The sequence below is a fragment of the Protopterus annectens genome, chromosome 2.part1 (assembly GCF_019279795.1).
Source record: "Protopterus annectens isolate FY-2018-M chromosome 2.part1, PAN1.0, whole genome shotgun sequence".
NCBI lineage: Eukaryota > Metazoa > Chordata > Ceratodontiformes > Protopteridae > Protopterus > Protopterus annectens.
The window spans coordinates 1,950,999,565-1,951,012,334 of NC_056729.1; the positions used below are offsets into that span (position 1 = coordinate 1,950,999,565).

Below are 12,770 nucleotides of genomic sequence, written 5' to 3' on the forward strand. Positions count from 1 at the left end.
AAATCTTGTTGGAGAAATGGTATGTTACATCGTAGTAGCATGCATCCACAACATATTTATGGCAATATAGTAGAGAGCCAGACCCTGCAAATCTCTCGTTTGACTACAGAAGATGAGGTTTTTGATTGTAAACAGGGGATGCTAGCTGGCAATCTCTTAGCAAGAGGTTATAATGAGAAAGAAGTAGAGAACATCTATTGTAATACAGACTCGATGAGGAGAGGCAAGGGCAAACCATATTTATATAGACACCAAGGCTGTGATATTGCTGAAGTTAACAGAGGACATCATACAGCTATTAATAGGATCACAATTCCTTATTCCAATAAGAATATGAAAATAAAGGATATTATAAACTAGAACTGGAGTATCCTTACCACTGATGATACTATTTCTGAAATAGTAGGTAATAAACCTAGGTTCAGTTATAGGAATATGAAATCTCTGAAGAGGTTACTTTGTTATGAGGACAATGACAAGGGAGTGACTATATCAAATAGGAAGGGTACATTTCCCTGTAGAGGGTGTCATCAATGCACATACATGTCAGGAAATAATGTTTTTATACATCCAGATACGGGAAATTCTTTTAATTTTGACCTCTATGCTGATTGTAAGTCAAGAGATTTAGTTTATCTGGCTGTCTGCCAGGCATGTTCGTGTTTTTATGTAGGTAAGACGAACAGAAGTCTCAGGGAACGTGTGAGGAAACATGTATATGCCATCAACAAGGAGGATGATCACAATGCCTTAGCTAGACACATATTAAGTGTAGGGACATCACACTCTTTTAGGTTTAATGTACTACAGTTAGTGAAAAGAACGAAAAGATTAGGGAATATAAAAAATCAAATGGAAGAATGTGAGAATAGATGGATCATCAGGTTACAGGCATATAAAGGACGAGGGCTCAATGAGAAGGTTAGTTTAAAACCTTTTCTAGCAGCACGTCCTTATAAACATTGATTTTTTGGATTTTCTTGATTCTGCTATTTTTATTTCTATTTTTATTATTTATATATACATATATATATATATATATATATATACACATATATATATATATATATATATACACAACATATATATATATATATATATATATATATATATATATATATATATATATATATATATATATATATATGTTTGTTGAAATGTTATGTTTGTTTATATATTTTAGGAAGGCACATTATGTTTATTATGATAGAGATATATTCTATGATGTATGCCTTTATTTTTTTAAGTGATCTAAACATGTGATGATGTTATGATGTTGATTGGGTGCTTTGTATTGGTGTCTACATTTAAGAGTGTTTTTTTTTTTAAATGTAACTGTTTTGAAGTCTGATGAAGCGTTGAGAGGACGCGAAAGCGCTTACTTGCACTGCAGTAATAAAGAGTTTTTATTAGCCGTGGTGAGCCCTATCTGTTTTTTTGACTTTTGATATTGGATCTGAGAGGGCTCCTTATCCAGGACTGTTTGTTGTGTTTTCTCAGAATCATATGGTTCATTGGCAACTCCTGGTAAGACCATTGAAGGAACAGAAGCCACTGAAGAATTCGCATATGCATCCTCGCCAATGGAATGGCTAAAATTGCTGCCGCCATCAAACCTATTACTTTCAAGACTTCTGCGGCTGGAGCTCTGTTCTTTGACACCAGTGAAGTAATGTGTTGGCGAAGAATTGATACCCTTTCGACTGGAAGACGTAGAGTGGTGGTTGAAGTGTCTAACTCTGCCCCTATAAAGATGATATGCTGCAATGGCGAAAAGGCAGACTTTTCGAAGTTGACCATAATGCCTAAGTGGCTGCAGAGTGTCAGAGTGGATTCTGTTGCCTGAATTAGTTGATGCCTGGTGGTGGAGGAAAGGAGCCAATCGTCTAGGTACGGAAACACCTGGAATCCTAGACGCCTCAGGTGAGCCGTGACCACTGCCATACATTTGGTAAACACTCTGGGGGTTGTAGTGAGACCAAAGGGCAGGGTTCAAAACTGGTAGTGACTGGCTTCCAGCTGGAAACGCAGATGATCTCTGGATTGTCTGGCCATTTTATGTGGTAGTACGCATCTTTGAGATCGATCAAGCACATCCAATTGTCCTTCCCTAAAAAGGAGAATATGGACTGAAGCGTGACCATCTGAAACTTCTCTTTTTTTACAAACTGGTTCAGTCTGCTGAGGTCCAAAAGGCGTCTCCAGTCCCCTGTTTTCTTTGGCACCAAAAAGAATATTGAGTAAGTTCAGAATCCTGTTTGGTCTGCTGGGACTGGTTGGATGACTCTTTTTTTCTAGCAACTTGCGGACCTCTATGGTTGCTTGTTCCCTGTAACTGGGTGGAACATCCGGGATTCTCTTGACGGGAATGGGTGGAGCAGAGAACGGTATGAAATACCCTCTGGAAATGATGCTTTCTACCCATCTGTCATTTGTGATATCTAACCAGGCTTCTAGGCACAAAGATAAGCAACCCCCGATCACTTCCAGAGCAGAACAGTCCTCTCAGGAGCGCTGGTAGGGTTGGCCAGAGAAATGACCTCTGTCACCCTGGTGTTGCGGACCCCCCTCTGCCACGAGGGCGACGTTTTCCATTATTACCCCCTCCTCTGCCCCTGGAGAGGGGTTCTCCACGTGTGTCCTGAAAGGCTCCTTGGGCTTTCTGAAATCACATCTTCCCTCCCTTTTGGCCTTTGGGAAAAGGCCGAGTAGGGGTGGAAAAACGGACTCTGATGGCAGACAGAGTCTTTCCCTCCTGTTCACACCTGGTCAAAGTTTCCTTTACCTTTGGCCCAAACAAGGATGAACCGTCAAACGGGGTGTTTACAAATGAAGACTTGAAAGGCTCCACAAAGGAACAGAGGCATGCCTGCGAAGAGCAATCCCTGTACCTGCAGCCCTACTCGAACAGTCAGCCGCATATATGAGGCGCATGGACGAGTTCACAATGGAATTAAGGGTAGCAAGCTGGGCCGAAACTTTGTCAGAAATGCCTGCAGCTACAGTACCCTGAAGAGAATTTCCCAGCTCCTTAAGGAGATCTCTTTGCAGTCTGGTGAAATGGGTCAGAAGATTCAGTGATCACAGAGTGAAAGTCGCTGAACTGAACATGCATTTCCCATATCTATCCATGATCCTGGAGAGACTGTTAAGAGGATGGATAGACACAGAAGTTTCCGACAATTCCTTCTTTGTGGCTGCCGCCACCACCATGGCATCAACAGGAACTCCTCTGGACAAAGGATTCATAGACGGGGGCAGAAATAAATTTATTAGGCCTCCGAGGGACAGGCTCCATGGACTCCGGTGACTCCCACGCCCTACGAGAGACCAATTGCATAAGCTCATCGCAGGGTGGAGACACCCAGGAGGTGGAAGGTTGAGACCCGAAAGCCTTCAGAAGAACCGACTCATCTTCAGTAAGGCTTTTGGACTGACAATCACCCCTCTGCCCAAGGATCTCAAGTATCTTCGTAAAGGAGATGTCCTCAGAGGGGGATCAAAGGGACCCTTCTGACTCCTACAAGTCGGTGTCAGATGTCAGGGACTCCTGTGCGGAGTCCAAATGCCTCCCCTTGCACAGTCTTTTTCTGGGTACTTCCTCAGTGGGGACCTCTGGGGAAGTCTCAGAAGAGCAGGGGAGCACCCAGTGTGGCTACCTGAGGCTCTGGGTCTCTACCCTTGGGGCAACTGATGGTAGCAGAAGCAGACACAAGCACTTTAAGGGAAGAAGAGGCCAAACCTGGTGATGACGTCTTTGGAGACAACACTCCCCTCATGGCTTCGAAAGCATCACGGCTCTGATGAGAAGGAGTTGATGGACCCGAAGGGACCGTGATCCCTTCCCGCACCGATGCCGTGGGCTCCGAGACCGAGGTAGGAGCCGAGCTCACCCGAGCCGAAGCCCCGAGAGAAAGAGTCAGCACCGACAAGTCAGTGCGACTATCGTCCGTGGGAGTGTCGGCTCCTACAGTCCCCTGTCGGTACCGAGGACATCCGAGCAGATGGAACCGACGATACTGAACAGCAGTCAGCTCCAAGGGTTCTACAATCATCAAGTCGGCCTCCTCCAGCACCAAAGGACCGGTATGGCTCGGAGTAGTCAATTCAGGAAGTGTGGTCTTTGATTCTGACGCCCAGGTCAGAGCCCACAACAATCTAGCTAGGCCTGGTGCCATTAATAGCTTCTGTACCAGTCGATCCATGTCCGAAATTGAAAGACTAATAGATGACCTGGAAGAAAGCACCGATGGTGCCGACTGGAGAAGTGGAGAAGAGGGAGTCTCGGAGACATGTTCCAAGCCAGAGTGCAGGCTCCGAAAAGAACAGACTGTCGGCTCCAAAGGCTGTGGAGCCAAAGTCACAGTATATTCCACTTTTTTTGATTTTTTTTTTTATTTGGACTCAGAGGAAGATTTTGATGATTTGCTGGCCCCATCTTGGTCAGACAAAGCTTCTACAAAGGGGTGCTTAAGGATACCTCAATGAGTTTCCTCTTCCTCTCAAGCCAGCACCCTAGTATAAAAGGAGTGGCAGATACTGCAGGACTCCTGAAGGTGCACCTTACCCAAACAATAAACGCACTGAACATGTGCATCTGTCACAGACATTTTTTTGTCCACAGTCCGGACATTTTTTAAAGCCAGACTTCGGATGTTTCTCCTTATCTTCAGACATGATACCTTAATTAGAAAAATAACAACTATAAGAACTATCAACAACTTTGACAAACAAACGCCCAAAGGGGCCACTCTAAATATAATACAATATAGAATACTAATATATATTCCTAACTAGTCTAAACTACTACAGGCCAAGGCCAAGAAGCAAAAAGTCACGAATAACGTGGCAAAGCTACAAAAGGGAAAGGAGAACACTTCTAAACAGTCTAACTATATCTAAGTAATATATATAAACATATATATGAGAAAAAAATGAAGAAAACTTGCGAATATGTAGAATATCCCACAAAAAGTCTAGAGCAATGCTGGAAACCAAGAGATCAGTGTCACGGCAAACTAGATCTGGGGGTAATTCCAGCAATGCATCATGGGATAAGGGGCTTGGTCTCGAGCTACTGGTAATCTTTGAGCTTTGCTAAACGGCCGTGTCGGAGCCGAGGATCGGCTCCGAACCCAGCTGCAATATCAGTGAAGAATGAACGGCGAGATGGAACAACTCACATGGAACGATATGGTGAGTATATAACTTATTTTTTTCCTGCTTGTGCGGAAAATAGAGTTACAAGAGTTAATGCATTCTGTAAGTCAAGTAAATAAGCACACCTTACAATGTGGTTTTTGATGATAATTTTTGTTTGAGGAGTTCCATGGTATGTTGCTAAAATTTTAGCATATGGAACTGACAATTTAGTCTCTAATAGTAAGAGTAGCAGAGGTGCATACTTTATTACCCCAACTGTCTAATGCTCGGAATCCCTATATGAGGGGGTGGGATTCTTAGCAGAAGTTGCTTTAATTCCTTTAGGCCCTTGAGAAATAACCTCAGGAACAGCAGTAGGATTTTTGAAAAGAAATTTGCGAGAGTCAGGGACTCTATAGTACCTGTCAGGTTTTCTGGGAGCAGGAGGGATGGTGTCAGGAGTCAAACTAGATTCCATGAAAACATCATCCACAACATCCAGGACAGGAGCAATGGCCAGAGGTCTATGCCGTGGAAGATCTAAGAATTCCCCAAGTCTCTTTTTAGACTGAGGGTAGTCCTGACATTCCCATTGGAAATGCTCCCTTAAAGTATGTAGGGGCTCCCCAAAGGAAAAGTCCTCGGGTGGAGAGGCTGAAGGAAAGGCTGAAGGACTGGATTCCTCTGCATCAAAATCCTCATAAGCAAAGAGGGGTTGCATGTCTTCATATTCAGATGCTTCAGAGTCATCGAACTCCTGTTCAGATAAAACTACTGGGGACAAATCTCTTTTTCTTTTGGAAGGGGTAGCTTGGCTTCCCCTGATCAGGATTATAAGGTCTTCTGCCATTTTAAGCATTTGAGACTGAGGCAAGGAAGCAGGTGCTTGAGATTGGGTCTTCTGTTTCTTGGGTGTGGTTCATACCCTGGGCCTTAGAAACTCATAGTTTTCGAAAGAACAGTAGATGTGAAAGAAGTTGGTCTGTGTCGAGAATCGGTAGTGCAAAGTACTTCCTCGGAAGCTGGTGCCTGCTCAGCGGCTCCGGACTCATCCAAGGTGGAGACATCCGCAGGATCCTTAGTCGATGAGTCTCACGGCATACCTGACTCCGAAAGGGTCTCTGTAGCAGCCTGCGAATCCACAGAAGTGGGCATTAAGGGCTGCGAGAGCACCTCAATAAGGACCAGAGAACTAACAACTAGCTTAATGGAAGCGTCGTCGGTAGATTTGGAGCTGTGTGGCCTGTCTCTGTCTTTATCCTTACGTTTTTTCAGAAGATCTGCTGTCGGATGGCTTACCGAAGCCATATCGGAATTCGAGGACTGAGAGCGAAAATATCTAGCTACAATAAGGGCCCGACGATGTATAGTTCTGGCGTTGAACAAAGCACAAAAGCAACAGTGGGGGACGTTGTGGTCTGGGCCTACGCAAGTGACGCAGTAAGAATGAAAGTCTCGGTGTGGTATTTGCTTTCCACAGGCGAAACAATGGTTAACATTTTCTGACATCTGTTAGGGCAAGAAAAAAGAATCCCCAATGGGGTACTTAGCTTTAGAAAACTTCAACTTCAATTCGGAAAATGAAAACTCAGGTAGCGGCCGACTGGCACTCGTCCAAACTGCTTCTGCTTCAGACTCCTCGGCAAGAAAGACTGATGTTATGGCTCGTCTGCCTTATTTTACACTACTGACGTCAGTCCTGGAGCGACGGCAACAGATGCAGAAATACTACGCCTCTGGTATTTGGGCTGACTGAGGGATACCCTGGCAGGGATAACCCATGATGACTGCAACAGTGAAACACGAAGAACATTTTGGTTTATCACACTCGTGTTTACTGATGAAGCTGCCTTGCTACACCAATTATTTCTTATTACATGTCACTTCTGCTCAGTTACTATTTCTTAATGGGATTAAAGTTAAAATTATTTCCCACGATGCCTGAGTTGCCATCTTTGACAAAGGCAGAAACTGACAGCAAGCCACAACCAACATCCCACTTTCTGCCACTCTCCCTTTCATAAGGTAACACACAGTTCACCTTTCTGTAAAAACTGTACAAACCAAACAAATGTATGCAAAGGCTTTGTAGATACCCAACACTGTACTTGTTGAGGCTATTTTCTGTTTTTTTCCCTCACAGTTATTAAACAATGCACTTAAAGATATATGCATACAATCAGAAAAATATTATATTATTTGTTTATTATAAACAAAGACATTGGCAACCTTCAAACACTGGACCCCATGCAGTTTGGGTTCGTGAAGGGCCGGATCTTGTCTCCTGAACCTGACTGACTTCTTCGAATCAGTCTCCAGAGCTGTGGACAAGGGTAAGGTGGTCCACACAGCCTATCTGGACCTCGCCAAGGCCTTCGACACCATCCCCCACTCTGGAATCATAGATAAAATTACTAAACTGGGACTTATCCCTATGTCACTCGATGGGTTGCCACCTGGCTTACTGGCAGAACCAATACTGTAAAAGTAGCCTAATCCAAATACAGCTCCAGACAAGTGGAGTACCTCAGGGTTCAGTCCTGGGACCGCTCTTGTTTGGCATCTACTTTTCTGAAGTATAGGCCAACACTAAGGGACTCTGGCTAACAAAGTTCGCAGATGACTGCAAACTGGGAGCCATTATTGAATCCCCAAATGATGCGGATACACTACAAAAGGGCCTTACAGAAACAGATGCTTGGTGCCAGAGCCATGGGCTCAAGCTCAATGCCAAGAAATGTACAGTTATCCCCTTTGGGAAAAAACATGTATCCATGAATTACCATATAGGTGGCAGTACACTAAACACCGAAAGTGTGATAAGAGACTTAGGGACACAGGTGGACAGTGGTCTCACCTTTGATAACCACATCGCCACAACAGTCAGGAAATTCTTCTATGTGGCACACCTCATCACTAAGGGCTTTTCAACCAGAAGAAAGGAGGTCATTACCCCACTGTACTCATCCCTCATTAGACCCATTATAGAATACAACGCCCAGTTTGGTAAGTACCTTTCAAGACATCTGCAACAACTGGAAAGGCTGCAGAAATACCTCACTAAAAGAATCACAGGCCTAAACCAGATGCCCTATGCTGACAGTCTAAAAAACTCCACCTATACTCTGTTGCATATCGTCTACTCAGAGGCAATCTCTGCTTAACATTACAAGGTCATGTCAAACCCAGAGCTGCTGGACATGCTACACTTAAAGAAATCCCAATCCCTCAGAGACACATGCTCCAGGGATCTAAACCTTGTCATCGCAATGAACAAAACATGCTGGAGGGATAGGTTCCTGACCCAGAGACTCCCAAGACTCTGGAATAGACTGCCCATACATGTCAAGCAGAGCACCTCTCTGGCCCTCTTCAAAAGGAACCTTGATGATTGGATGGGAGATAGGAAATTCACCCCGGGGATCACGTCAGTCGCCCCTGCTAGACAGGGGTCCAGGGAAGTAAATACCGTGGGAAGAAATAGCCAGGGAATTGTTATGGCTAGGCTTGTATAGGCCCTAGGGCCGTACCAACCTATAAACCTAAGTAATGTATACTTTCGCATTTTCCTGAAACTTGGCTTTCTTCACACCGAATGTATTATTTGGAAACCAAAATTAAATGTTTTATAAAAGGTGCATTTGACTCTGGGCAGCAGACAAAAGTTTTACTACTACAAGGAATATAAATCAGACATTCAATTCATCTTTGTAAATTTTGGCTGTGTTATTGTAAAATTGTAAAGGATTATGCTAATTATCTGTCTACATTTTGACTATACATTTATAACAAAAGAAGTTTGACTCAAAACAGGCATTTGCATCAACTAAAGTTCAGCTAAAATTAGTAGCACAAGAAAATCTTAATTCAGCAGTACAAAAACTATTAAGAAGAGTTCAAAATATTGAAATAACCACACAAAGTAAAGACAAATTTCATTGTACAGAACTGAATTTCCTAACTACAAGGTGGTGAAGCTAGGTATTCAGGCTGAGTAACTATTAATTACTTACTTTCACTATTAACCTAATTTAGTCTTTAAAACAACGTATTATGAGTGTAACAAAGCATTTTCATCAGCAATGAGCAAGTCTTATTATTCAAATGGTTGTAACATTCTTCATGTTCTTATAAGTGAATATCAATTCTTCCATATCTTTTCTCACAATGTTTAGCAGTACAGAAGGTATCTAGCATTCATGAAATCCTTACACCAAGGACATGCCCCCCCTAGCTTTAGCCTTATACCAGGCTTAAAAGGAAACCATTAAAAATCATTACTCCTGACAGTTTCTTTGTACTGGACTCCATAGACAACTTTATATGCAAAAGCAACACTTTAAAGTTCCTGAGATCCAGTGCTTTCAGTGGAGTTTCAGTCTTATGATGCCATAAAAATCCACCAAAATTGTCAGTGATGACAGCAGTGTGATACTCTCTCATTACAGACACAAAGGAGACACGGACCAATAATGAAAAAAAAGTCCCCTACATCAGGAAACAAAGCATTAACAACTTGAAGCATCTAAAAACCACAATACAGCAACAATAAAATATCAGACTACATAAATATTTCTGCAAGGGGCTCTGCCCTATTGCAACCCTTCAAAATGGGCACTCACTACACCCCAAGCTCTTAACTATACTGCTACTGCAGTTTCTTAGGTTCTAAGAAATTAGAGAGAGAGAAGTATTACAACAAAAATAATACATTTTCCCTTTACTCAAAGTTGCTCAATGTCTGAGACTAGATTAAAACCCACTGGTGCCGATTACAATGCCGATACCAACAACACAAGAATCTCACTTTATGATGCACAACAATGTCAAGAGCTGAAAAATAAATGAAGCACAACAAAACATACATACTCAAAGAGCCCTCATCCAACTTCCACATATATCAAGGTAAAGACCAAAGCCCATAGCCTAGTCCCACACTCGGCTCTATAGTGCCTGGAGTCTTCAAGTCTCATTTTGACACTGATGCAGATATCCTGTCAGTGACAGAAACCTCCTCCCAACTTCCACACGCAGCCTGACAATGAGTGAAGCAACCCTTACATCTGCATCTATTCCAGCAAAGATACAATTCCTTCTCAATTCCCACAGTCTGCCAATAAAGGCGTTCTCCATCCCAGTCGAGTCTCTTCGTCACTTCATTTCCTTCCAAGATGATGACTTGGCTATTGACCTCTCCAGGATCCCCTCAATATCAGAAACAGGTAGGCTTTCATCAGTTCATTCCCCACCCCCACACACTAGGGAACATTTTGACAAATGGGATGGACTTCCTGTTCCTCCAACATTATAGGTTGTTTTCTGCTGCAAGGAGCAGACCCTGCTGTGCTGCTCAAACTACTTAACACTGCCCAATATGTAGAAATGTTACGACTGCTTGGGTTAACATTTCCTTCTATGTCTCCACTGATCGGGTATCTGTATTACTTTACCTTAGCTTAATCTTCGAAAGAAGAGAAAATTGCCTTAGAATTCAAAGTACATATAAATGAAAAGAAACAAACAGCAGACGTTTTTATACTTACAGTGTCATACTTTAAGTTGTTAAAATGTAAAAAATCCTTAATATTCTCTTGAAGGAGTTCATTAAATCGGAATCTAAACAGGTCCATCTCCTGCTGGATAAACCAACGCCTGAGTTCTTCTCTGAAATGGAAAAGGACAAGCATTTATTAACGATTACTATTCTGCTGCTGCAATGGTAAAGCTGCAGAAAACGTAAACAGAAAAGTTCTTAACTAACAGCCGATGTCCATGAGGGTCCTCCTTGAACGGTCATTTATTTATTGGGTTCATCCCTTCTACTTATCAGAATGCCTTTTTTTTTTTTTTTTTTTTTTTTTTTTTTTTTTGAGAAGAGCCCACAGCACTCACAGGTGTTTTGGTATCACAAGCTGGCTATACAAATGCACCTAATGCTGGACCCTGACAGCTTTCTCCCTTATTCCCAAGCAACCACCTGACTTAAAATAAAAAAAATATTAACGTAAATTTGAAAAGTAATAAGCAGGTATATACCCACCCAACATACACGGAACTCCAAAAACAACCTATATGAAGGGGCTGCCTAACCAAATAACAGTCTCCCTTGAAAACAGGCCAGAATCCTAGTGGGAATAATAAAAAAAAAAAAAGGATAAATAAATAAAAATGGGAAGGCATACCAGAGTCACCAAAGAAAGATGGCTATAAAACATGCACTCTTCTCTCATTAAATAATTTATGAGAGAATTCTGCTTGATCATTCCTCGTTTGGAATTAATCCCAAGCAGGAATTCACAGGACTGCATGCAGGGAGATGATCACTGCAGGGCAATGCTGAGAAGGCAGAGTCCTGAAGCACCATAGTACCAGAAAAAGCCAAACTCCTGAAGTCAGACCGAGAGAGTAACGTATGCTGAAGGTGTGCAATGATGTCTGACTAACGAGAGAGCTGACTTCTGCAAAGAAGATATTCTGAAAACAAGCAATGGAGGTAGCCATTCCCCTAATGGAGTGGACTCTGACATTAGCATTCACCAGAAGTCAGCCAATGTCAAATGGTCAATGCAGCTGGAGGCTGTTTGGTAGCAGTCAGGCTTTCCCTTGCCAGAGGAAAATAAATAACCTTTTTGATGGTCCTAAACTTGTGTATCTATTTCAGGTAAAACCTAAAATGATGATGTATATCCAAGGTTTCCACCCTGACAAAAATGACAGACAATTCAAAACAACACGTTCATGAAAAGACACTGGATCATCCTAAAGAGCGTTTTATTTTTATGAAAGAAGAAAAAAAAAAAAAAAAACAAGAGGATTTCTTATACAACTGGATTTAAACATCCAAGATTAAGTAAGTAAAGGTGACAGACTCCAAAAAAAAAAAAAAAACTGCCTTTCATGAAATACAATTTCATGATAATGAGACAGCAAAAAAAGTAGAGGGATAAGCCAGCCTACTGTAAAATGAGTTCTATAAAATAAAGAGCTTCTAAAAATGAAGATGGAGATGCAGCACTAGTTCAAGGAGGTTCTTAATCAAATGGTGCTGGGCTACAATTCTGCTCTCCACAACACTGATGGAGAAATTGCTGACATGTACACCATGCCCATGGAATAATGGAAGCCTAAATTATATAGGTTTCTGAAACAGCAAATATAACCTGCAAGCTACGGACTAAGATAGCCGTAGCTTGCAGGTCATACTGACCCATCTCGGGCCAAACAGAAATTCATTTCCATTTGGATGCAGAAGCCTGCTGCATTGAAGGCTTCCTAGCATCCTCACTAAATTCTGAAATTGCTGCCAAGAAATGAAGCAGGTCTGTACTAGGAAATGGCCCTGAGTTGCAGTAAGATGACATCTCAACACTGAAGGACGTCTTTGATTAACACTGAAGAATCCGATTCATATGCCCGAAATTATACCCTCTTTTGCCATCAAGATCAGTTTAGTCCTTCTCCTTTGAACTATGCAGCAAGATGTGGAATCAAGGACAGCAGGAAGGCTCTGCCACAAGAAACAAATCTGTTCACTTCTCCCTCCCTTTTCCTGCTACGCAAGGCAGGAGAGAGGAATGGCTGCATTCTTGAGTGATGACTAGCACCATCACCAAAAGTCTCTAACCAAG

The 12,770-nt window shown here is 42.3% G+C and overlaps 1 protein-coding gene across 4 annotated transcripts in view; it reads right to left on the reverse strand.

The window, feature by feature from the left end:
* The window catches only part of PRIM2 (DNA primase subunit 2), a 2,362,887-nt gene that overhangs the window by 2,009,606 nt on the left and 340,511 nt on the right, over window positions 1–12,770 (reverse strand). For all 4 annotated transcript variants that reach the window (XM_044063334.1, XM_044063337.1, XM_044063335.1 and 1 more), the window contains exon 5: window positions 10,686–10,806. In XM_044063334.1, the coding sequence (XP_043919269.1) occupies window positions 10,686–10,806 (121 nt within the window). The remainder of the gene's footprint in view (window positions 1–10,685; window positions 10,807–12,770) is intronic.